This window comes from Toxotes jaculatrix, chromosome 21 (genome assembly GCF_017976425.1).
Source record: "Toxotes jaculatrix isolate fToxJac2 chromosome 21, fToxJac2.pri, whole genome shotgun sequence".
NCBI lineage: Eukaryota > Metazoa > Chordata > Actinopteri > Toxotidae > Toxotes > Toxotes jaculatrix.
In genome coordinates, this window is record NC_054414.1 from 16,419,322 (window position 1) to 16,446,148 (window position 26,827).

At 42.7% G+C, this 26,827-nt stretch overlaps 1 protein-coding gene across 1 annotated transcript in view; it reads left to right on the plus strand.

The window, feature by feature from the left end:
- Positions 1-26,827, plus strand: part of sdk2b (sidekick cell adhesion molecule 2b) — a 71,024-nt gene that overhangs the window by 12,155 nt on the left and 32,042 nt on the right. Inside the window, exons 2-17 of the mRNA XM_041029515.1 lie at positions 416-522; positions 2,875-3,022; positions 11,724-11,857; positions 13,939-14,050; positions 14,602-14,792; positions 16,120-16,203; positions 16,392-16,586; positions 18,235-18,351; positions 18,663-18,830; positions 19,290-19,392; positions 21,781-21,957; positions 22,990-23,126; positions 23,898-24,045; positions 25,115-25,255; positions 25,874-26,055; positions 26,629-26,744. Of these exons, the coding sequence (XP_040885449.1) occupies positions 416-522; positions 2,875-3,022; positions 11,724-11,857; positions 13,939-14,050; positions 14,602-14,792; positions 16,120-16,203; positions 16,392-16,586; positions 18,235-18,351; positions 18,663-18,830; positions 19,290-19,392; positions 21,781-21,957; positions 22,990-23,126; positions 23,898-24,045; positions 25,115-25,255; positions 25,874-26,055; positions 26,629-26,744 (2,260 nt within the window). The remainder of the gene's footprint in view (positions 1-415; positions 523-2,874; positions 3,023-11,723; positions 11,858-13,938; positions 14,051-14,601; positions 14,793-16,119; positions 16,204-16,391; positions 16,587-18,234; positions 18,352-18,662; positions 18,831-19,289; positions 19,393-21,780; positions 21,958-22,989; positions 23,127-23,897; positions 24,046-25,114; positions 25,256-25,873; positions 26,056-26,628; positions 26,745-26,827) is intronic.

Sequence of the window (26,827 nt, forward strand, 5' to 3'; positions counted from 1 at the left end):
TATATGCTTGTGCGTGTGTATGTTTGCATAGAGGACATTTTAAAAGTGTTTGTTGTCTACGTAAGTGTGTGTGTGTGTCTTGGGGGAGAGCTCCGCTGTGGTAGCTGGGTTAGCCTCTCAAGCATCATTATCACTGGAATAAACAAGAGCTAAGCTCCGATGCCCTCTGTGCCCTTGTTCCTCCATTAGATGGTCTTAAGTTTGTGTGTGTGTGTGTGCGTGTGTGTGTGTGTGTGTGTGTGTGTGTGTGTGTTTCTGCTTTTTCGACACGGTCATGCTTAAACATTTGCAAACAAGTACAAGTGCACACACATAAGTACTCTTTTAATTTTGATTTTTGTCTTAATTACGTTACCAGTTTATTGTGATTTAAGAGAATTCTAATCTGTGTCTTATGTACATGTGTTTATTAAAGGTACCTAATCCCTTCGTTGGACCGCTCCCATGCTGGCTTCTACCGCTGCATCGTCAGAAACAGAGTGGGAGCCCTTCTGCAGAGGCGCACAGAAGTACAGGTGGCCTGTAAGTATCCACAAGGGATGCAGGTGAAACACAGATGAATGGACCAAATGGATGAATAAATCAATGGATGATAGAGAGAGAGAGAGAGAGAGGGAGAGAGAGAGAGAGAGAGAGAGTGTGTATGTGTGAGACTGCCTGCAGAGTACACAGTATGCCCACACTCTGTTTGGTTGCCTTTGTATCAAGGACTGACAAGGGAGGGACAGATGCTAGCAGGGTGAAAGATCTACCTGCATCTCATTCGGGGTGTTATCAACCCGGACAGCTGTTCCACTCAGCATTCTCATTAGATTGATATTGTTGCCGTGGTTGTTTTTAACTTTGCTTCATTTCAATATGACCGCCGCTTATTTCATTCTCTCCCTTTTGTCAACAACATCTGTCGTTTCTTGGCAAAAATGGGGCTCGCATGCGCCGTGTTTCTGAAAATTTCCAGTGCCGGTTTCAGGCCACTCAGCTCCCTCGTCTTGTTAACGAGCTATTACAGACGCGCCGAAAAGGTGTCTGGAGTGTTGTCACGTCGAATCCACCCCCACCACCAATAGGCACAACCGTCCTGAGCCCATTATCCCGCCTTCCTAGGGTATGCCAGGTTCATTGGCTTCCCCCTTGTTCCGACGACTTTTGAGTGGATGTGACACACCACTGTACCTGACTGAACAATGCAGCTAACCAGGCGTGAGAGAGACAGAGATGGGAGGGAGAAAACAGTCCCACCGGTCCACTTCTTTAGTATTGGGCAAACATACTGTTGCGCAAACCAGCTCCTTCCTTCTGCATGCTCTCTCTCCTCCAGCCGTCTGACGCCTTGTTGCTTCCATCACAGTTTCTTTTTGTTGCTGCTTTCCTCCCTCTCTCTTGACTTTGTCTGTTGTCTGGCCACCACTGTTTTCTATTTATTTCTTGGCTTCCACCCCACTGTTATTCTGTTTCTCTTTATTCCCACCTCTTCCCATTTCCATAATTCTCTTCTTCCCCCTCATCAGTTGCTCATGAAGGGGTATGGAGACTGAGGCAGAGTAAAAAGGAGAATTAAGGACACCTGCAGAAGAAATGGATGAGATAGATGGGAGGGAGAGGGAGGGAGAGATAGAAAGCGAGAGATGGGGAGATCTCTTTTGGAAGCTATTTCATTGAAGCAGCACAATTAGGATTGCAAAGACACACCTCGGAGAAAGGGAAACATGCCGAGGCATTAGAGATTAGGGAAGGGGAGGAGGACATCACATCGCTGAAACTGTAGATCAAAGTCAGGGGATTTGCACACTTCCCAGATTTTCATTTAAGCTAAGCACCACAGCTGCACCGCAAAGCCAGATTACCTTTTTTATTCTCTTTGAAAGAGAGCGAGAGAGGAAAAAAAAGATTGCCATCGATGCACAACCACTCCAACATCTCTAGTTCAAAGCCCCATACCTAGATCCCTACATGTTTCAAAGATATTATTATTTCTAAAGTGTGTTAGAACTTAATTGAGTGTTTGATGTAATATTCAAATGATTTCAGCAGAGTTTTCCTTATTGTTTCTGCTGAATTGATAAGACAGATATATGATCCTCTCCTCACCTCTTAAGAAGCTAAAAAAAATAATAATAATAATGTTAAGGTATTCAGTCGTCACTTCTCAAAACCTGTCTACACTTTCTCTTTCCGACAACACTGGGAGAATAAAAGACAAAGTCTGCATGATACTGCTGTCCTAAAAAGATTTACAGTGAGCATCAGCCAGTATGACTGAATCAGAGAACTGCACAGCTGAGATCGAAAATAACAATTGAAGTTGGGCCAAAGTCCATCAGAAACTCTTAACCTGCCCATAGATCTCGCTTACAAATAGGTCGAGCACAGAGCAGGAATATTAGCACAGTATTTTTGTCGGCTTTTAAGATAGGCCCATTATGACGCAGGGGACGAATGAAAGCACTATAACAAATGAAATGTATTAGGAGATGATAGAACAGTGGCAGCGCTGGTCATCTACTATGTTGAGTAATGCACACATTTAGAGTGTGATCAAGATTGATTGCCCTCAATGCATCCACGCAGGAGGATACAGAATATGAATATCAGTCAATTTAGCGTCCCCTCTGTGCCCCCTCTGTGAGTCATTACATCTTGCTTCCTTCTAGCCTTTCTTGGTGTACTGTGGAAACCATGGAAACTACCCTGCGCTGTCCATCAAAGCTGCTCGATGTAACATTGCAGAACAGAAAGCAGATGGCAAAAGCTCAGTGGGCACCAAAAGCCAGATTCATGAAAGAAAGGGAAATTTAGCCCGTGACTTTACACTTTTCTCTTAGTCCCTCGTGCTGTTTTTTTGTTCATGTGTATTGTTTGTTTGTTTTCCTGTAGTTATGGGCAGTTTCGAGGAAGGTGAACGCACCCAGTCAGTCTCTCAGGGAGAGGGCGCCGTAATCCCAGCACCACGCATTCGCAGCTTCCCCCAGCCACAAGTCACCTGGTTCAGAGATGGGCGCAAGATTCCACCCAGCAGCCGCATGTAAGTTTGGTTTTTGTTTTTTTGTTTTTTTTCCACTTGCGTGGAGTCTTTTTTTTGTGCTTTACTTTGTATCTGTGTTTGACTCTGTGAGTACTGGTACTGGTGCTTTGTTTGTTCTTTGAGGTCTCTCTAGTTTGAGAGCTTTTGTTCCTGCCTGTCGTTTGTCATTCATCTTGATACATTTTGTGGTAAAGGAGAGTTTGATTTTCTTCTGCAGAACGAGGACCAAGACCAAAGCAGTTTTGGCACTGTGTGAAACGGAATCACCTCTTTGTTCCTCATGTTTCATTTCAAAAGAAAACCTAAACCAAACAGTGTTATCTCAGCTTATCTATGTCTCTGTCTCTTTCTCTTTTTCTTCCTCAATGTCTCTCTTCATTTTGGTCTCAAAATTGGAGGCTGTGTTTTCTGAGGTCAGCTATCAGTGTTTGCCAGCCAGCAGCGGTGGTGTTCGTACAACGCTATCAGTGCCCGGTAGGGCAAGTGAGCACTGGAGCTGCTGACAGCCCCGAATGGGATTGCTCTTTTGCTTTCCTGTTCTGTTCATTTAAAATAGAGGGCTGTACATAGAGAGGTGGATTGGGAAAGAGGTGTTCTCTTTCTGATTTACTCTGTGGCCCAAGGAAGGAGCAGTGGCCAGTTTTGGTGCTTTACTTACATGGTTTTTCTTTCTGTAAGTTACCCACAATGCAGCCTGGCCGACCATCCCTTTGTACATGCAGCTGTGCTATGCTGGCAGCAGCTAATGGCTCAAATAGCCTTGAGTCACTAATCAACAATATAATAATTTTTCACAGTGTCTATATTGATATTACAGCTCCCATTTGGCTATATTGTACACCTACAGTCAAGGTGATAGTGCTTCTGTTTCTCTTTCAGTGACTGGCTTTTTCTTTCACTGAGCACATGTACAGGGTTTTTTTTTTTACACGTTCCTGCCTTTGTGTGGGAATACCTTGTCTGTCTGTACCTGTGCGTAGGTGTATTAAAAAGGCACTTATTCCCAACTCATCACATCTGCATTTCCTCGCAGTGGGAGGTGACCTCGCCCTTGGTTAGAGTGAATCTTTCTTATCAGCTCCTCATCATCAGTAATCATACCCTGACCTAGAATGACAATGAGACAAGCGCCCAGACTGACTGAGAGGCTGAAGGCCAGGGATGGCCGTGGGTAGGCCGGTCGCTTCGATTTTGTTCTGTCTTGTTGTGGATTACTTTTGAGAAGTCGTTAAGAAAAAGGTCAACAGTGTCGTGTGGACTCAGGGTCTGTATTAAGGTGCCAACTAGTTGGTATTTGAGGAGATTATTGTTATGAAAATTTAATGAATGATTATACTTTGTTGACAGTGTTGGTGAGAAGGTTCCAACTTGTATTAGTTTCACATTTCTCTCATTCAGCTCCTTCCCCTTTCTCTCTTCTTGTCTCATTTATTTTTTCTCTCTGTGTCTATCTCTCCTCTCTCTCTCTTTATCAGTCCTTTTGCCTCCATTATAGGCCACCCACTGAGTGAGCTTTGCTTCTTTTCCTCCTAGCTTGCTACCCTCTAGCTCTGAGAATGCTAATTCCGCATGCACTACCAAGGTCACTGTGTGCAAATGAGTGCCATAGATAACAGACAGCCTTTTTTATTGAAAATCATTTAATTGAATTTGATTCATGCCACGAGCGTTGACTCTGTTGAGGCATCAAAGTCTCACTAGTGGGGGGAGATGCCAAAGAGAGAGCTCTGTGCTGCACCGCAAATGTTACCTTGATGAAGGCTCTTTCCAAGGACTAGTGCTCTCCAGGGTCAGTTCCAGCTGTGTGGTCTCTATAAACATCATCACACGGGCTTCTATACATAATGGTTATAGTCGCTGTAAGACTGGTAATCCCATCTGGAAGATCTATGTGCGTCAGGTGTTGACTGCCCCCCCCATGGTGAAGGGAAGGAAGAGGAATGAAAAACAAAGATTTCATCGACTACAACCATGGTGACCGTTTTCTGTTTCATTTGCAATATCTCTCTTACTTTCCCACTTCGTGCTTTTCCCTCCCTTTTTTCTACCTCCCCTCATTGTCCCCTGCTCCTGCCATCTCTCCTCAGGTGTCATAACTTTAATTTGCCAGCTCTCCAGGGGTTCGTCTTGCTGCTTCTCTGTGTGCTGCTTAATCACACCTTGGCAATAGTGGAGAGAGGAAAAAACAGCCAGACCAGACCCAGAATAACTGTGGTAATCACCTCCAACCAATCTAACAGCTAATAAAATTCACACATCCTCAGTAGGATGTTGTACTTCTACATCTTCGGTTGCATTGTGTTTACGTTCACATTGTGATCAGTTTGGCCTGTGCTGTGCCAAATGGTGAGAGCTGCTTGCGTTGCTTCTTCAAATTGCATCATACAGTAGGACAGGGTGTTCTTGTCTTGTCTTGCTCTTGTCTGATGTTTTTTTTTTTGCAGTAGAAAGGTGGCAGAAGCTAGGAAATCACACCAGGATGCCACTGGTTGATTGCATGGACTGTCTCAGGTCCTGCTCAAATTTAGCAATGACACGTAGACACCTCAAAACACATACTAGGTGTAATTTTATCTGCAAACACTGCCCAAACACTGGGATTAGGGTTTCATAAAATTTATTCAAATCTAAATCAAATATCAAATTTATTTATCAAATGTAAATCCTTAAAATCCTAGGGAGTTTGTTTATGCGAGAAGGAAGGAGTTTCTTAGTTTTTAGAGTTTAATTCATTTACAGGCATTTAATTATTCTTGATCATTTTTAGAAAATGGCTTTTACATGGAGCAAGAGTAGCCTGGTTATTCGTTTCCCTGTTTTATCTGTCTCTGATCACTTACAAACAGGTGTGCCATGATACCTCAGCCTCTCAGCTACACATTTCTGAACCCAGTGAGTTACCTCAACAGTTGAGAGTGAGAACATTTTTGTTCCTGGTTGCCTGAAATCTGCTGCATTCCGCTTTTCCATCTGGTCAACCAGGTCACTGGTAATGGAAAACAAGAGCAAGAGTACATTGCATTCCTGAAGTCAAACTCTCCCTTTTATTCAGTGTGTTCATCGTCATTGCATGATAACATTTACCGTCATATTTCTTGTTTTGCTGCTACACAGCTGGAGTTGATGGGACACCTGCACACAGGGCAGAAAATGAGCAGAAACCTGGAAAAGGTGCTTATGTCCTGCAGTATCCTAGCATCAGAATGACATCATAGAAAAGAAATCAGACAATTATTACATTATATAATAATAATAATAATAGTTTATATTACTTTTTATGTGGTTGCTATTCACTTGTTAGAAGTGGTTGTGGTAGACCTGTGCTTTGAGAGAAATGATAAAATTTAATTTAAAAACCAGTGTGTTGTGATGATGACGTAAATGACCAGGGAGAAGAAATAAAACTTTAAAATGTTTACCATCCTTGACTCTGACTCTCGAGGTATCCTGGGAGATACAACTCATAAAATGAAAAAAGTGTGGAAATGTTTAACATGCAAATGAGAAAAGTGGTAACATTAAATTATTTTTTTTTTTACAGCTCACTGTATTTGCCTGTTTCAAATACAATATTTTATCAGATTAGAAAGGGATCCCAAATTGAACAGGCTACTGGAACTTTGCCCTCTGGGTCAGGGATGTATGTAAACTCATACATAGTACAGTGTAAACACAACACACCAGCCAGACCCTGGATGTGTAAAGGAAGCCCACAGAAACTTAGAGAATACTGTATTTTTTGCTTCCCTGCTGTCACTTTCCCCCTGGCAAGGCAGCATCTCAATGTGGGACTGTGACTGCTCTCTCTTTGCCATGTGGCCTCTGCAGCTGTCGTTCTTGGCGTAGGCAAAGACTCCTGTGCTCTCACTCACAGCACACCCATAAACTTGCGGATTCACTTATTGTAGTGTTTCTCTCTGATGGTCTGCTGTGCTCTCGTTGTTTGACTCAAGGCTAAAATGTGCAGCTCTGTCTGGGTGCATCTGTCCTACAATGGATCCCCTCATGTCTTTGTTGTTTTGTGTTGTAGAGTAGGATACAAGGAGAAAAAGAACTTATTTAGCACTAATAGTCATCATTCTTCCCTTATTGAATGGGAATGCATTTGGCAGGGTCTTTTCCATTTGGCTGGCATGATTTGTTGTGTTATTTTGGAGACTTAATGTGGTGTATAATCAGAGGCCCTTCAGCAAACACATTTGCCAGGAGTTGTGGGGCTATCCTCTCATTATTTCTACTCTGACAACAACTTACTACCCACTACCTGGTTTTCTCTGCCTGAAACTTTCCATTGACACTTTGGCATGGATTTATCTGCATTACACTGAAAACAACCTTGTAGAGGTGTCTGTTAAGACAGAACACAGAAGAGCCTGACCTGGAGGAGTCAGTGGGAGGACATCCCTGACACACTCCCATTGCAATTCCTTTGAGTAATCTGCTGTAGCTACTGATCAATTAATGGCCCCTGCCTGTGATGTGCAGGTTCTGTCAGTCTGCTATGGATTCCCCATTAGTCACGAGGGCCAGTGAATAGCCAAGCCCTTCCTCTGCATTTCCCTACATCCAACTGCCCAGCATTAGTCATGAACCCCCCCAAAATGGAAGGGATGTCAAGGACAAGCAGCTCTAATAACACAGAAATAAGTCTTGAGTGAATAATTTCATGTATCTACGGATGCATTTAATTTTTATTTTCAGTTGGTGGATGTATTTAGGGATAGCCTCTTATGTTCCATGCTATAAATGCAAATCCAGGCCGATCATCAGTGGTCTTGAGTTCATTTAGATGTCACCATTTGACCTGGTATTTGGGACACCCTTTCTTTCTTCACTGAGGTTGATTTTCTGAACACTCAACCAACCACGAGCAACAGGGAAGCAGAAAGCGAACGGTGAGCCACAAATCTCTAGTTCACGCCCCTGGTGAGAAAACAAGTGGCTTTTTTTTCTTGAGCAACACTCCCTCGCCTCTTCTCATCTCTCTCACCCCTCCATCTCTCCATCCCCAGGAGCTGTGGCTTTTTCATCACAGGTCTATTGAGCAATAGGTCACGTAGCCTGCTGCTTGCTCTCACTCTTTCTCTCTCTAGCTTTCTTTTGCCGTCATTTGTCTACTGGCTGTGGTTTGACTCATACCTTAGCCAGGCATGTGAGCCGCTTGATCCTGCCAACCCCTCTCTGTCTCCTGGGGGGCGGGCCATCAGTCGAGCAGGGCCATTTGTCTGCATGTAATGGAAGTCTGAGGCTGTGGAGCGAGGTTAGCCCCCGCCCCCCCCCACACACACACACACACAACAGAGAGGGACAGCCACTACAGATGCCAAAACACTCCAGAGCGTCTGTGTGTGTTAGAACAGGCAACCTGTCAACTTGTGTCAGTGCTGGATTAACACGATGAGATATGCATGCAAACTGACAAAGTCAGCAGGTGAAGTAGACACAAAGATATGCTCTTAAGCTTGTGTTTTAGAATACAGAGTCCAGGGACAATGTGTTCTTAATTAAAGAGAGCAAGCCTGGATCATTGTTTATCTAATTTTGCTATAATGAAATTTATTAGTAATAATGAAAATTAGACAAGGGAAGCATCTAGTGGCAAATGAAACATTTAAACTTCCATCTCTGTTTCAATCAAACGTAAATCTTCATCATCATTATTGATTAAAGTGCTGCAGAATCATCATGTGGCTGGCAGTCATTGAACAACCCACCCCTGATGCTAACATAAACATAAATGAATTGAACCAGAAGAAAGTAATTGAATATGAGACTAATACAGCTTCTTGCTGCAAGCAAAACTGGGGTTGTGCATAAAGCTGCACAGTTGGCCAAGATGTTTCTGAGCAGCTGTCCAGCCTGCCAGGCTCTCTTGTGGACCACAGCTCTTTCTGGAGAATAATAATGGAAAAGGAAATTGGGTTGGAATAAAAAGAGAAAGCATTCAAAGATGCAGGAATAAACATAAAAACCAGACAGAGGCATGTTCACACATATCTGATTTGTCCAAATTTCTCAGCTCTGTGGCTTGATAAATCCCTGCACCGTGCCGGGTACGTGGTAAGCCATCGTTACAAGCAAGCCTCCAACAGCTGCTCACAATACCACTGAGAGACTGGGGAGTTGAATAAGGATGACCAAAATTCATTCAGACAGAGAATGAGATGCTAAGACAAGAAATTACTTCAGGAAGCTAGTCAAAAACCGAACAATTTCATTTGCTCTTTCAGCCAAATTCTTTTCTTTCTGTTCCTGCTCCCTTGTTATGTGTGTAAAGCCATTCTGGATAATTGGCTTACTTTTAATTTCTTCCTGCATCATGTGGTCTTTGATCCCTGAGGCCCGGCGAGCACGGGGAGTGGTTAGATCTGCTGAACACGCTGTGTAACAAAGTTTTGCGTGACCCCCACTGTAGCAGCCCTGATTACAGGCTGAGGGCAGAGAATGCTCAGCAGGGAAGTACATTAAAATCAACTAGCAGGGGGAAAAATTGCCTCCTGCTCCCACTTCCAGTGATGAAATCAGGACTTGCGGTGGATGAGGGTGAAATATTAGTCGAAGCTTTTGCAGGTGCTTGGACAGAGTTACTGAGTGGGGTTATTGTAGGAAAACAAAAACTGCGGAAAAAAAAGAGAAAGAGCTTGTGAGATCACCTCATACATTGCTTGACATTGTCACAGAGAAAATTGGCTGCCTGCTCCCTGGTCATTGTAAAGATCTGTCTCCTATAATTTAGCAGCACTAGACTGTATATTCATCCTCAAGAGTTTCTTAAGCAGCTGGTAAAAAAGTTGAGCCCTGGATTGTGTCCCCATTTTAGAAGGGTCCTGAGAAGTCACCTGGGATTCATTCAGCGCTTTGGACACTTCCGTTATGCCCACATCCCTGAAGGGATCCATAATTCATAGCTGTGCGTCCTGGATGTCACCGCTCCAGCGAGCTAGCATTAAATATTTACCACAGATCATAAGCTGCAGCCATTGAGGCCTGCCAGCCCCTTTAGAAAGACTGTTTTCAGTCTCAGAATGCACGGTGAATCCCAAATGATCCCAGTTACTGCGGCCGCTTTCAGATATTTGAAAATTAATCACTCTGGAGAAGGATCTCACAAGTCATCATACTGTAATGCTAACGGCAGCACAGGTAGCTATATGCAGCATAAACAGCATGTCACTCTCTCGCTGTGTTTCTTTTCCTGCATGCCCCTCTGGAGCTACAATTAGAGTTGAGAACTTTTTTTTGTGTGTGTTCATACCATTTGAATCTCTTTTTCTCGCTTTCTCATCAGTGCTCTTGCTCCCTTGATAAGGCACAGCAGGTACTTAAATCCCCCACTGATGAGATGAAGGTCAGAATGGAGGAAGGAGTAGTTGGAGAAGTGGAGTGGGTTAGATTGGAGGAGGAGAGAAAGAAGAGGTCATCAGCAGTGGAACAGGAACATGGCTTAAATGCACATGACAGGGGTTGTAGTTGTTAAGCTCTGGTGCAATTACAGTATGTCTGTACATCTGCAGTACATCTGTAAAAGAAGCGGTTACAGGGGACCAAAGATGTTTTGTTTCTCACTGATATAAGATTGCTGTTATTCCAGATTAATGCTGCCAGCAGCTCTGGAAACTTTAAAGAAAGTACAGAGGGTAGGTGCGAGCCACAGCCATTTGAATGACCCATAGTAGTTTTCTGACAGACCAAGCTTCTTGATGGTTCTGTGACCGGGAGATTTGTACTTTGCTGTGTAACCGTGCCTGTGTCCTCCGCCGTGTCACAAATGTCAGAAATATGTGTATTTTTGGTTTTATGAATACATGAGTTTATTCTTAAATGTGTACTGCATGTGGGATTTTCTTGTCTCTCTTCTCTCTATTCTTGAATGTGCGACCACATTCAAGACCTGGTGGAATGGAGGGGGTAGATGAGAGAGGGGGAATAGGATGGAACAGTAGATGGAGGGATAGAGGAAAAAGTATATGTGGAGGAAGGAACCCAGTTGGAACATCTGAAATCCACATGTTGAACAGGCAGAAAATATTGACTGTAAACATAGTCAGGGGGCTGTGACATCAGGTGGTAGGGAGGAGGGAGGGGGATTTCTCCCTCAGTGATTGCTACATATACAAGGGAAAGTCCAAGGGAGGACTTGATAGAGACAACAACACACCAGGTATTAGCCCCTATAGGACACCTGCTGAAAAATGGATCAGTGTTTATTTATTCAGGCATCATTTCAGCAGACTCTATTGTTTCCTGCCAAATGAGGTTGGCTGCCAAAATGCAGGCCACAGGAAGCAGAGGGGTACAAATAGCCAATTAAAAGCTCTGGGTTGTAATGCAGGGCTATCATATTTCAGAGCAGACCATAAGGACAAGTATGAACAGGGGAGGTTGTCAATAATTCTGCCTTGCTCAGTCAGCACCAACACATTGTTTACACATTGTAAATCAATATACCTAATGCTGCTTGAAGAGTGTAATTAAAATGTTTAATGCCCTTTTCAGCCGTTGGATCAAATGTGACGCAAACAAGTCTTAGCACTAATTAGGCAGTCAAACGCTACATTTGAAAGTTGGAAATGTATTGTTTTTCCTAAGAAGCTTCTTTCTTCTTGATCTTGAAAGTATCTTAGTGAGTCTCGCTGGATTCTTCTCCACTTCATTATCGTCTGAAGACTCTGTCTTTGTCCTGTGGTTGTTCCCTCTGTAGTGCCATTACTCTGGACAACACGCTGGTTATCCTGTCCACAGTGGCGCCAGATGCCGGGCGCTACTACGTCCAAGCAGTAAATGACAAAAACGGAGAGAACAAGACCAGCCAGCCCATCACCTTGTCAGTAGAGAGTGAGTAACCAAATATTTCATAAATACATACTGTAATCAACCCATTATATGTTTACTCTTCTATCTACTCCGTAAATTTTTTAATGCAGGACTTCTAACAGTTATTTACATTATTGTATTGCTACTTTTACTCAAGTGAAGGATTTGAGTACCTCTGCTACCACTGTGGGACATCTAAGAAGCTCAGTCTTTATGATCAGGTTTAATCATATTACACTGAATTGTATCTGTAACCATATTCACACATAACTGCAGACATACACACAGAGGAAGGAGAACTGACAGACTATACTGCTGCCAAGTAGTTCTTAATATTCACCAGCGTCCTTAGCTCCCACAACAACAAAAAAAAAAAAAACACAAGATACACAAATCAAACCAATTCAGTTGGCTCCAGCTCAGCAGAGTGAAATATAAGAGGAAACCTGACAGACAGCATCTTATGACATGGTAGACTGGAGTTCAGTATGGAAGTGAATGAGGAGGGTGAGGGTAAGATATTACAGCTGACAACACAAGGGAGCAAAAATAGCCTGTGGCACATGAAGAACAGTGGCAGAGTTGATTATACCAGTGCTAGAACACACACACACACACTCACACACACACACACACACACACACACACACACACACACACACACACACACACACACACACACACACACACACACACACTCTGGTTCAGGTTAGATGGCGAGCCTAGTGGGAGGTCTCAACTCGGTGGGTCTCGTGGAATCATGCCATGCATTTACATGAACATTCCACACATGCTCCACATACGCAAACATAAACGCACACACACATACACACACACACACACATCCATGTTCAGGCTGCAGGGAGAGCCAGTGCTGAGGGTTGTGTGTGATTGAGTGAGTGCCTGCTTTTTACTGTATGTGCACGTGTAGCTGTCAGTATCTGCTACAGCAGCTGTTCCCGCAGTGATGCCTCTGACACTGCATTTCCCATGAGCTTCTCCTGGCTCCGACAGTACTCGCCTAAGAACTTGGCGAGAGCTAAGGACAAGGAGAACTCCGAGGAGACTACTGTTCTTCATGTTACAGATTCCATACTCACTACAAAGTTTAAAAACTTGATTTAAACTTCAACAAAACTAAAAATTTTGAACCTGGAGTCAGGACGTGTATAGCAAAACTTTGCCTAGAAACCGACAGAAAGTCTTATCCTACTGTTTTCCTTTGCATCGTGACTTTATCCTAAGCTAGCCTAACCACCTGACCCCAGTTCCATGTGATTGACATTGATTGACATTGTCATCTCATGACATACTTTTCAAAATGCATAACAGCTCATTCAAGCACTTAAACTATAGGTTTGTCCGTCTAAAATACGCTGCAGTTTTTTCCTTGTGACTAGCAGTCAAACCTTGACCTTGTTTAACATGTGTGTGTGTGTTTATCGCTGCAAACGTAGCAGCCATGTACGGCGTCTAATGACCCAAGATTGGTGAGATTTAGCCATGACAGCCCCTGTAGCTACATCTGACATGTGCAGCCACAAGCACACTCCCAGGGCATGATGGGATTGATGGATCAGTGTGAGTTTTTTCACAGACATGGCACATCTCAAGCAGCACACGCGCGCACACACTGTGCTCTCCCTGCCACCGGCTGTTGGTCCCTGATGCTCACAACACAAACACACACAGACATGAACTAGTCTGCAGAGTTTTATACACATATGAAAACGTGTGTGTGTGTGTGTGTGCATGCGTGCGTGTGAGCACTCACACGCCTTCAGCTTTGTCTTGGTCAGGCTGTATTTTTCTATCCCCATTTGTGGTTCTCCAGTAGACATTTTATTATACACAGTCAGTGCACTGTCTCGTCCTATTCAGCCCATCTCTCTGTCAGAACTCAGATACTGTGTGCGCACCGATCAGTTTCAATATTTCACGACAATGAGCACCCACAGAGTGCACTGGGTAGAAATGACGTGTATAGGACACCGCCGTCCAGAGAAACCCTTCCAGTGGACTCTCTATATTTTGTCTCCATTAAATAATTCTAGTTCTATCTATTTTTGCTCTGTGCTTAACCGCTCTGTCTCTTTGTCTAGATGTGGGAGGCCCAGCAGACCCTATTGCCCCCACCATCATCATCCCTCCCAGGAATACTAGCGTGGTCACAGGCACCTCAGAGGTCACGATGGAGTGCGTGGCCAATGCCAGGTAAACGCCCTGGAACTGCAAGTTCATAGAGCAGTTTGTTACATGGTCAGTTCACTCAGGTCACTGAGGATAATCCAGAACAAACTGAGCATTATGATTCCACTGAAGACTGCAGCGTGTCATGGATTGTCCATCACAAGGGCCTTTTCATGTGTGTCTGTTTGTTGTCTGTTTGTTGTGTGAAATGACCTTTTAGCAAACTGGTTCTAAACTTGGAGGGTAAATTTTCAGTGGCCATTTTACCCTAACATAACAAAATATACTGGACTGCACAAACATTTATTTCTTTTTGCACAGTAAGTAATACGTTCCTTTGGTGTTGAATGATAACTTAATTTAGTTAATTCCAATAAATTTTATTTTGTTTGGCCACAGACAGATATCTTTTTGGATTTCTATACCTAATGTTAAACAAGTCAATGAAAATGTTTCACGTTGTGAGAGAAATCAAATTTGGACCAGTGTTGCAGAATTGTTTTATCATCATGGACAAAAACACATGAGGAGACTAAGATTAAAACATTTCTGACACTGTACCTTTTCCTCTGTAGACCTCTTATCAAGCTGAGTATCTCTTGGCGTAAGAATGGTGTGTTGGTGACCAGCGGTTTGAGTGACTTCAGCCGCAGGCTGACCATCCTCAGTCCTGTGGTGAGTGATTCCGGCTACTACGAGTGTGAGGCCATTCTCCGCAGCAGCAGCGTGCCTTCAGTCAGTGCTGGGGCTTATCTGCATGTACTCGGTAAGAAAGTTAAAATGTACTTTTGCCTGTGTTTTTCACTGTATTAGCACTAGCAGGATTATATAGCAGGATTCTCACATCTGTCTGTAAACATGCACATTTGTCGATGACTGTATCTTACACTTGTTACCACTTTGGTTTCACACCAATTCACACCTCCTTTTCTCAGAGGACAAAGGCAGTATTTAAAAAAAAAAGATGCCATTTACAAACATTCATGTTAATGTCTATCACCAAATCCCTGCAGATTTAATCAGACAATGCATTGCAAGTACTACTTAAGTCATTTTTTACAGTGGCCCCTTAGGACATAAACACATATAAGAGTAAAAGCACAAACATTAAGGAAACGTGCTTCAAATCCAAATGAGCCTTGATGGGAAAACCTCAGTATTTTTTGCTGCTGCTAAGTAAAAATAGGTTCATCATTCCTTTCCCCCATGTTTTGTTTGTGTTTTGATATTTTCAGCACTTACCTCAGTGTTTGTGCTTTTGCCTTTTCTATAGTATGTTTTGATATTTTTTTAAATTCGAGATTTGGAGCAGGATTCCTTAATGTTTGTTTTCACTCTGCATTTGTCCTTCAGGTTAAGGTTTTTTAGGCCTTCTTATTATACGTAAGGTAGAGAGAAATTAATGTGATTAGTCATAATGCATAATTGCTGTATGTGTTTTCATATCAGCATAACAACCTAAATGAAAAACTGGTGTTTCTACTTTTAGCTACATAAATCATTCACGTGTGTGGGAGTAAACTTCATTTAGGCTTGCAAATTCAAACTAAAGAGCTGGTATGAAATTGATATAAATATTACAAGTCTCACCATATGAATCTTGCAAATGTATAGCTGGGGACTTGTAAGGCAGTGAGGGGAAAGTGTAATTGATTTAAATAGGGAGAAAGCTAATGGTTGGCCTCGAGAAACTGTTTAATAGCATTGCTCGAGTCACTTTCATTCCATCCCACCGAAACACTTTGATGTTTTCAAGGCTGTGATGTGATTGAAAGCACAAGGTGTGGTGAACTTCTCCCTTGATATAGCTGAGTCTTTTCCTCTCACCAAGAATACATTTAAAACCATTACAGAATACCAATTACTGAATTTTTTTTTTAAATAAAACCACAGTATAATCTCATTATTTTCTGCTGTGGTATGAAAAGTTTGCTCCCAAAATCATCACATTGTAATGCAAAAAAATATTTTTAGTTCAATTTATGATTTACAGACACTGTGTATTCTGTGAGATGTGGCAATGCATGTTTGCCATCTTTCTTCTTATTTTATCAGTTTATTCTCATGTCTTTTCTTTTCATTCTTTCCCTCAGAGCCACCTCAGTTTATAAAGGAACCAGAGAAACATATTACAGCCGAGATGGAGAAGGTGGTGGACATTCCCTGTCAGGCACGGGGTGAGCGCTGTGTCTGTATGAATATGAATGTGTGCATTTTAGTACAAGCATGTCAGAGCATGTTGAGTGTCAGAATACTCAGAAATGTTTAACAATTTTGAATTTAAATAATTTCATACTGAAAAATGCAGTGAAAAATGATGTTTGACACACTGGAAGTAAACCTCGCCCTCACTCACCCTCTCCAGGAGTACCACAGCCAGACATTGTGTGGTACAAGGATGCTTTGCCCATCGACCCAGTGAAGACACCCAGGTATAGGGTCCTGGTTGGAGGCAGCCTGCAGGTCAACGGCCTCCTGCCCGATGACACTGGGATGTTCCAGTGCTTCGCAAGAAATTTGGCAGGAGAAGTTCAGACCAATACATACCTGGCTGTTACCAGTGAGTGTTCCACGAACTTGCCATTAAAGACTTTCCACAGATAATTATTGCTGTTAAAATACGATGTGTTTTGTTAAAACTCAGCATTTACTTTTTTTTTTTTTTTTTTTACAGAAAAGTATTAAATCCTTACACAGTTCTCTCAAGCGCCTTGTCAGATTCAGAAAAGATTAGGTGTAATTGCTTTTCAGAAATGGAAAGGAGTTCAGCCTAGAAAAAGGGAGGAGAGAAGTGGCAATTTTGTGATTTAAATGGAGTTACATTGACTTCCTCTGTTTATTTAATTAATGGAGGATAACATGTTATATTTTACACAAACTCGACTAAAAAATACTTCTTTCTCCCACATCCACCATGTTCACCACATGTAATTTATACCAGACCTTGACATGCACCATCACTGTGTATTTTTTGTCCGACAAGAATGCAATAGCCGTGTGACAGTGCTATTATAATAACGTGACTGGATTGTTGTAGTCAGGTGTCAATATTGCAAGAGTGGGAGATATCAAGCAGCACTGATTTACTGAACACATCTGGGGGAAAACGTGTGCAGTAGTGTTTCTTTGATGTAATGTTTGTTGTGAGCAAAATTCCCTCACATCTATTATTTAGTTTTAAAGAAATGAATAAAATGTATTTGCGTTCTTTCGGTAGTTAAGAACTGTGTTTTGAAATTCTGAATCTTCACACATAAACTGACAATTAGGCCTAAACCAATAAAGTTGACGTTACCAGAAAAAAAGACTCAGCATTAATACCCCGTTTGCTGCCTAACTCTAATCACCTAAACGACTGTGAATTTGTACATGTGTTTTGTTTTTTTTTTTTGTTCTGAGGATGTGCCTCTCCCGGAATGTGAAAATCACTGGTAATTTTGCTCTTGCTGTGCATTTGTTTGACAAGTTTCTGACATCTAATTTTCTTCACTTTGTCTCAGTTCCTGCTGTCTTCACTCCACGTTGCAGCACATTATCAGAATTCATGATATTCTCTCTCGCCAACTCATCCCTTCCATTCCTATCTCTCTCTCTCTCTCTCTCTCTCTCTCTCTCTCTCTCTCTCTCTCTCCCTTTCCCTGAGACTGTCTCATCTTCTTCTCTCCCTTCTTTCCAGATCTCATCTTATCATCTCCCTTTTCCTGAACACAATAATGTCCCCACTTCTCCTTCTGTCCTACCTCCTCTGTCCTGAGATCAGCACTGCTCCTATGACAAACTCCCTCCTCCTCCTTCCCACTGGGGAGTGATACAGTTTTCTGTCATCCTATAAAAGCTTTGATTTATTGCATATCACAGATAGGGATTTTAGTTATCTACATATTGCCTTCTCTTTCCGTCTGTGCTTCTCCCTCAGTCATTTTCATTTCTCCTCTTCCTATATTCACTATCTCTGTGAGTGCAAAAAATAGACCAGCAGCATACAGTTGTGGCACCAAGGTGAAGGCTGTGTCAATCTGTGCAGAATTAATGGGACAAAGCATCAACTAAACACTGAGATGCAGCAGACTGCCGCTTACAAGAAACGCGTTTGAAGTGGCGCTTTGCCACAGACAGTTATTCTCTCATCTCTATAACCCTCTTACCTTCTCTTGTTACTGTAGTGAGCTCTCTCTTTATTCTGTGCGTGTGTGTTTGTCTCCCCTCAGGCATTGCCCCGAATATCACAGCCGGACCCTCCGACAGCACAGTGATTGACGGCATGTCAGTCATCCTGCACTGCGAGACCTCTGGTGCTCCGAGACCGGCTATCACCTGGCAGAAAGGTTTCTGTTGCACGCATGCACACACACACCTAGGGATTATGATGTCTGTTATCTATTACACATGGGACTATAGTTTGCCGTGGCTTAACAAATAAAGCCTGATTGGATTCCTTTACCAGGATTTACTCTGCGCCAGGCTTTTCATGTTTGCATCCCAATAGCAGATCAAGGAAACACTGTCCTTGTTTTTCCTCACAATCCGCCTTCCTCTCTTTTTCTGTCCCTGATTGCCACTTTTTCCTCTTTCCTCCATTTATGTATCTCCTTCCTCATCTGTTTCTTTTTCTTCCGCCTTCTCGCACACACTTAAGGTGAGCGCGTGTTAGCCAGTGGTTCGGTCCAGCTGCCCAGATTCACCCTGCTGGAGTCAGGCAGCCTGCTCATCTCCCCCTCACACATCTCAGATGCTGGGACCTACACCTGCATGGCGAGCAACTCCAGGGGCATTGACGAGGCATCCGCTGACCTCGTGGTCTGGGGTGAGTGCGTAGGGATTAGATGGGTAAGGTCTTTCATATTCTTTTAAAATTTGCTCGCGCCTGATGTTCTGTGTGGTAAATGCCCAAGAAATCCTTCACATTCATTCAGAAACAGGAACTTAACAGTGGTGGTGTTTTATTGAGAGGCATGTCTGTTCAGCAAGGACTGGGAAACGAGGTAGTGCCATAAAATAACAAAGCTGCACTCAATTCCTTCAGATACAAAAGCACTGTTCTGTGCAAGTTTGGACTCATCATTGGGGTGTTTTCTCCAAGAAACCATCAAGGAACAAAATACAAACCAGCAGCATGTCATTTCAACTGAAATGAGTTTTCTGAAATTCATTTGTCGTTTTTTTTTCTCGTATTCTACTCAGGAAGAACATTTTGTTGGGCTGTTTTCTTTTCCTCATTCGCTTTCCTCATCGCTGTCTCCCTGTCTTCCTTTTGTCTCCACAGCTCGGACCCGGATTACGACCCCACCTCAGGACCAGAGTGTTATCAAAGGAACTAAAGCCATTATGACCTGTGGAGTCACACATGACACCAGTGTAACTGTCAGGTAAGGATACATTCAAAACACAGAAGTATTAAGTAAATTAAGTTAATTTATATAACATTATTTACAGAGAGAAACAAAGGTTAGTCTAAACACGGTGGTAGTGGTAGCTGCTTTTATTATTCTATAATTTTCTCACTTTCAGCAAATGGAGCAGCGTTTGCTGACAGAGCAGCGTTAGTCCATCTCTCAATAGTTTTTCATTCTTAAAAAAATAATTCTAAACAGCTGGACACTGTAGTTTCTAGCAAATGTTAGTTAAGCATGAATAAATAGTGCATTTGTTGGGGACTATTGATTATTTAGGGCAGCAGCAGGACGCTGTATGTGAGACAGACTCACCACCCGCTGCGTCTAAATGATGTTTTTCATCATTTTTTGGGTCACATCGACGCTCTATGGCACAACTATCGCAGGCTCTGGCTACACAGATAAGATGATCTTTCCAGGGAATTTTTTGATGCTAACAAAAAGTGCAGAATATTGCCAACCTCACCCTCTAAAGGTATACACAGTTTCCACTGATCACAAGTCTGAGGCTGAGTTTCAGAGTGTAGGAGCGTCAGTCACAAAGCTATAGTGTCGCTTGGTTTAGAGCCAGAAGTGAGATTCAACCAACAAGCCCCGATCAGAAGACCTGAGGTCTCAGAGACATTTACTAATGTATGTGGGTGCCAAACCATGTTAATGTAGAATCTTGATTCTAAATTTTGGAGTGAGTCAATGTAAAGAAATAAAAGAGGGCCTGTTGAAAAGCCACGCATTGGCACTCTGGACCACTTGCAGTCATTCAGCAATATCTTGCTGAGGCTGGCAAAACTACAATAGTCGTGATTGAATGAAAGTCCACTGATGCTAAATTTCGTTTGCACACATCATGTCTTTTTATTTATTTGTTATCCTGTATACCTGAAAGTACCTAACAATGCACAACAGCTGAGCATTCTGCTTATAAATCATCAAACATTGTTTGCTACACCTTTCGTTGTTAACTAGTAATTTTCTACACTTACAAAGTACACAAAGCACAAAGTAGTCATTATTTACCTGTTTGTATCGTGCTGCATTGCTCCCCCACAGAAATGTTAAGGGTTCCACTGTATGCACATTAGCACATACATATATGTACAGAAAAAACACGGCTCAAACACAGAAACACTGTGTTGTGACCATGACATATAATTTGTACTAAAGCAAACACCTACACATGTTAAACATGTTTGTTAACCACTGACGTGCATGTATATCATTACAAACGTGTTTCTCACACGCCTGCAGCTTACAACTGTAGTACAAACCAGAGCAACACACACAACCATCAGAGCAGACGTTTTACTGAGATTCAAGCTCGTGGCCGACATCAGTAGTGATCAATAGACCATTTCTGTCCCTTTCTACTCAGAAGAGAAGGCTACATCTGAAGCTACGTTTGAGCCGTGCAGTTTTGATGAGTGGGAATTCAGCGTTTGATATGCAGCTGTCAGCCGCTATGATATGTATGCAGAGCAGCTCTGATGGCGAGTTTGAAGAGACAGAGGGGAGAAAGATGAAATACTTCACTAATAACATATTCCTCTCAGATTGTGGAGGAACAAAAGACAACGCAAACCTCACTTTATTCATTGCTTTACTGTCAGGAAGAGTTAACCCACCATCTAAAGCTGACATTCAAGTGTAGGCTATATAATAGTTCACATCCCAACTTATCCTATAAAAAAGGTTAAAGGTACATTCAGGCTGCAAAGCGAATTTTCACCTTGCAAAATCTGAGCAAATCTTCATTTCGTGCTGCTTAGATCAAATCTGTGTCTGTTCAAATTGCCTTGCATTTTTCGGTTGTGTTTATTTTGAAAAATAAATAAATAAATAAATAAGAATAAGAATTCAGTAATTGTCAGCCGGGGTTTTACTCTCATATTTCTGTTCATTATGACTGTTGATCATGACAACATATTTTTCACCACCTCTGTTGTAGTAATTTGGAAAATGGAAAATTTGGCAAGAATGATTTCCGGGGCGCTACTTCTCTGTGTGTCCCTCGGGTCAGACTCAAAGACGAATGTTTGAGATTATTTCTGTTAAATTGAAGCTTTTTGGAAAACAGTAGGAGGCTTGCACTCTTTGCCTTATTTGAAAGTGTTCTTTCCTGAGTACGCATTTCCCAAATAGTGAGTGGTATTGTGTTGTGACTCATAGTCACAATGGACAAAAAAATGTGTGAATCATACCAAGATTGACAAATACCATAATTTCTGTTAAAAGCAACTGTGTTAGAACTGATCAACTGGTGCTGTTGAAGGAATGAAGACGCGGCAGATGATGGTGGTGATGATGATGATGATGATGACAGTACCATCAGCAGCAAAACTGACTGATGACTGTGTGTTCCAGGCATGTTTGGGAGAAAGAGGGCACAGTTATCAACGTGCAGTCCATTCCTCGCATGCGACTGGACGCAGATGGCACCCTCCACATCTCCCAAACCTGGTCAGGTGACATAGGCACGTACACGTGCAGAGTTACTTCCGTTGGCGGCAACGACTCCCGGAGCGCACACCTCCGTGTCAGGTAAGCCCCCCTCACCCTCGTCACTTGCCTAGCTTTCTATTCTCTGCTTTCCCTTTTTCTCTCACACTCTCGTTCCTCCAATATTCTCCAGTGCAAAGACACAGGAAGGAACATGTTCTTTGAAGCAAGACAGCGTGTACACCGACACACATGTACACACTCGCACTCATGCAAGACCCAGACACACATGCTCTTACCACTGCCAACCTTTCACTGCCATTCTGCCTGTTCTTATTGACACCTCTGACTCATTTCCACTTAAATGACGCCTGTTCTTCCTCACCTTCCCTGTCCTCATTCTCACCCGACACACTTCCAGCCCCGGGGGACCCCCCTCCGCCATTCCCTACGTGTGATGCAACACACACAAACTCGTACACATACAAACACTTCTGTATTGTTTTTGTCATCTCAAATCTTATCTTCCTCCAAAACTTTGCCGGGTAATGTTGCACTTTGGCACACAGTGAGTCACTGCAGGAAGGTTAGATTGAATATGAATGAGACATGTAACTTTCTGTTTGCCAAACTGACTGACTAACTGATTGTTTTTGTCTTTCTTTGTCCCCCTGTTGGCCGTCTTGTTGGCTGGATGCCTTTTGACTGTGTTACTGTCTGTATTCGTTCATTGCTATAAGGTTTATCTATCAATCTGTCTGTGCTTATCTGAATTTATGGCCGAATGAATTAATGATCCCCAGCTTTAGCTGCATTTATTCATGCCTTTGTCTGTGCATTTTCTTCTTATCTGTCTCCTTATGCCTTTCAATCCATTTCTCCCCTCTGGTGATATCTATCTCGTTTTGGTTGCCTGTGTGTTCATCTTGACAAGGAACCATCTTTGCTGTCTTGTCTCACCACATATCATCACCTAACTGATCTCTGTGTTATAAAACATTCAGCTTCACTTCAGATTCGTACAAGAGACGTTCAGAGAAGGACAAAATGCTTGGTAACTCGCTGGCCACGGAGGATTTGCTGTGATAGGACAGGTTCTTTTATTTATCAAACTTGTCCTGCTGTTCCCTGCAGGCAGCTGCCCCATGCCCCAGAGAACCCCACAGCCGTGCTGAGCACATCTGAAAAAAGAGCCATCGACCTATCCTGGGCCAAGCCTTTTGATGGCAACAGTCCCCTCATACGCTACATCCTGGAGGTTTCTGAGAACAGTAAGTCGTCCAGTTTTTTCCCGTCATGTCCATCTTCTGCATCCATGTCTTTCTTCCCTACCTGCACTGACCCTTTGTGTCAGTTTACGTACCTTGAAGATCTATAAATTATTTATAATGAGTTGGGTTTGGGGGAGAGGCACCTCAGCTCATGGGATCAGTGTTGCAGCAGTGAGTGTAAAAGACAATAAAAGTTGCATGCTTAGATTTTTTTTTCCCTGCAGACAGGGGTCTAATAAGTTTTTCCCAAAGAACTGCAAAGCAAATACAGCAAAGAACTTGAAAAAGAATTTAAAAGCATGATCAATAAGACTAATTAAGAATGTCCATCAATGCTTTTAATCTTAAGTTGGAAATGTAAGCTGCTCTACAGTCTATCCCTTCACAGCTCTGCATGTAACAAGTATGTTCAACTTACCCAGACGCTCTGCAGTTCTGTGCTCAGCTTGTAATCTGCAGCACGTTGTGCTCTTACTGTTCTGTTTCCCTTGCTCCTTTTTTTCTCAGTATGAATTTATGTTTTTTTTTTGTTTTTTTGTTTTTTTTAAATGAATGTGAATTTTAAAATGTGACCCGCCATGACAAAATGATTTCAGGCATGAAAGTGAAAATCCCCTCTGAATATTAGTGAAATTACCAGAAATTTAAAAGAGTCCTTCCTTACAAAAATGTTACATTTTAAGGGATGTTAAGGTGAATGGTTAGCATAGCAATGAATAATGTGCGTGTACATGTGGAACAAGGTGTAAAATTTAATTTCCTTTGTTCTAGATGCTCCCTGGGCCATCCTGCTGGCCAATATTGAGCCAGAGTCCACAGCAGTGACGGTCAATGGCTTGATCCCGGCGCGATCCTATCAGTTCCGCCTCTGTGCCGTTAATGATGTGGGGAAGGGACAGTTCAGCAAGGAGACAGAGCGGTGAGCTAAAGACAGATATCACACAATGAGGTCCTAGAATTTACCATCCACATTCATTTACCTATTCCTACCATCCCACATCAACACTATATATACAAAATATACAGCTGCCTTTGTGCAGGGGTCTTCAAGCTTTTTTTCTTCCTTCGACTCATGTTATTGGAATCGGTTACTTTTTCTGCGTAGGGAGTTGAGCTTTTTCATTCATTCTTTTGCTTTCAAATTCACCAAAACATTCCTGTATAGTTGTATGATTCTTTTCAAAGCAGAAATGTCAAAAAAATAATAATCACCTGGAACATAACCTCAGAACCTTGCAGTTGTTAGTAAATTGTACATTGTGCTCATGAAATCCGTTTCCTAGACAACCGGTTTGACTGATCGCTTCAGTCAAGAGTCACGGCAGAGGGATATAGGTGTGAGCCTACCAAAGCGGTTACACACACAAACATGCACAATCACATGTAAACACACGCTCACATACACAAACACCCCCTCGCTCGCACATTCTGAAAGCTGCAGGAGGGATTTTGGTTTGAGGCGAGATCAGGTTTGGCCTCTCTGTGGCCTCACACAACTTCAATTCCGCCCCCCGACCAGTCTGTTACACTACCTCATGCTGCCAGCTCCCCAGCCAGAGGAGAGCCACAGGGGGTGGGGTTCTGTCTATGTGTTGCAGGGGGGCCTGGCACCAAACTCTCTGTGATGCCATTTGGTACCGCCACTGATCTCACTTCCATCTCTCATACACATCTTCTCCCAGGGTGTTTTGTCAGGTTAGATATATAGTGTTAGGAGGTTGAATAGCTCAGATACCCTGTGACTTTCTCAGATGGTGAGCAATATAAGAAAACCAAAATTATCCTGGTATTTAGTTTTAAATTGAAATGATAAATTGATTGAGCTGTCTGTTTTCAAAGCGTTATGTGCTTTGCTTAAATAAACCTTAAGCTCTGTGTTCACGATGATTTTCAGAATGAAAATATCCTTTTAATGCTCCTTCTCACTGCCCACTCACTTCGTATCTGTGCAGGCATACATGATTGTTTATGTGTGGTGTGTTTTGCAGTGTCTCTCTTCCAGAGGAGTCCCCAAGTGCTCCTCCTCAGAATGTCATCGCTAGTGGTCGGACCAACCAATCCATCATGATCCAGTGGCAGCCTCCACCGGAAAGTCACCAGAACGGCATCCTCAGGGGCTATACTGTCCGGTAAGATCCCTGTTCACGCTGAAATATTATCCTAAGCCTGTTATGCAGCACATCATATACACCTTCACATACTATCAAACCCTCCCACCCAAAACCTAGCACATAATCTTACAATGGTAAAGTACAGGAATTAAATCACACACAGTATGGTTCATGTGAGAACCCCTACAGTGTCACTTAACACCACTGCATTTAGAAATAATTTAGTTTGTGAGAAAACTTTCGTGACTCTAATAGACAGTCAGCAATATGCCAAACTGTAAATCTTGTCAACATGTAATTAGTTTGGTTTTCTGTTAGGCTTTTTATTCATTAAATCCAAATGAAACAGCAGGTGTTTTCCAGGCAACAGTCAGTGCTCTCAGTGGTTTTTAATGGCTGGTTTGCTGGTGCTTTGTCTCCCCCTAGCAGGGGGTCTTGTGTACTGCAAGCCCTGGGTGAAGCAAAGAAAGTACTATGCAGTGCTTTCTTTGTCAGTGGTTTATCTAAACCATCAAATTCAGAGAAACAACACAGCAAACATATTAGCCCTTATGCACAACAGGCCACTATTGTTTTTAATCTGTAGCAACGTCCATCACTTAAAAGTCCTGTTCTGTATGTGTCTGTGTCTCTCAGGTACCGTCTCACTGGGTTGCCTGTCGACTACCAAATCAAGAATATTTCCAGCCCAGATGTGACCAACCTGCTGCTGGAGGACCTCATTATCTGGACTAACTATGAGATTGAGGTGGCTGCCTATAATGGGGCAGGTTTGGGAGTTTTCAGCCACAAGGTCACTGAGTGGACCCTGCAGGGAGGTAAGCACTCGTACCAGTATTATGGATCAAAAATCAGCCGATTTTCAGACTATTTTCTGTCTTTATTATTGAATTTTCAGTGAGTGTGCATTTATATTAGTTGAATTTAATTAAGTCTCTCTTTAAAGTATGATAAATATATGCATGTTCAATAAGCTTGGGATGTGATATCCTGCAAGTGCGGTGATGATCTATCCTCTAGTAAGCATCCAATGTTATGTAGCTTTGGGTGAAATCTTCTACTAAAAGCCAGTGCTGACTGTTGTCCAACTGCACTACCTTTAACTTTTCTTTGTAAAGACCACACAAAGGTGTGACATCCCCCTCTAATCCATAAGCAGCTCACACAGTCACAAACAAACCCACAGAGAGCCCTGGTATTAGGTGTAAGTGTCATCAGAACGAGAGTGATGGCAGTATCTGCCCTGACAGCAGCGATCAATACTGACATCAAAATAAATACAGGCAGACTTCTACCAGTCAACTGAGAGGCGCTCTCACGCCTTTGTTTTTTGCCCGTCCACTTTTTTTTATGCTTTTCTCCCTTTTTCTTCCTCTCTTTGTCCATCCCAGTGCCCACCATCGCCCCAGGCAACGTGCAGGCCGAGGCGGTCAACTCGACAACTATCCGTTTTACGTGGACAGCCCCTAACCCTCAGTTCATCAATGGCATCAACCAGGGCTACAAGGTCAGTAGCTGCTGCAGCGGCATCACCACCAGCCATCACTTCCATTGACAGAACTGTCAGAGCTGAACTTGTAGAATCACATA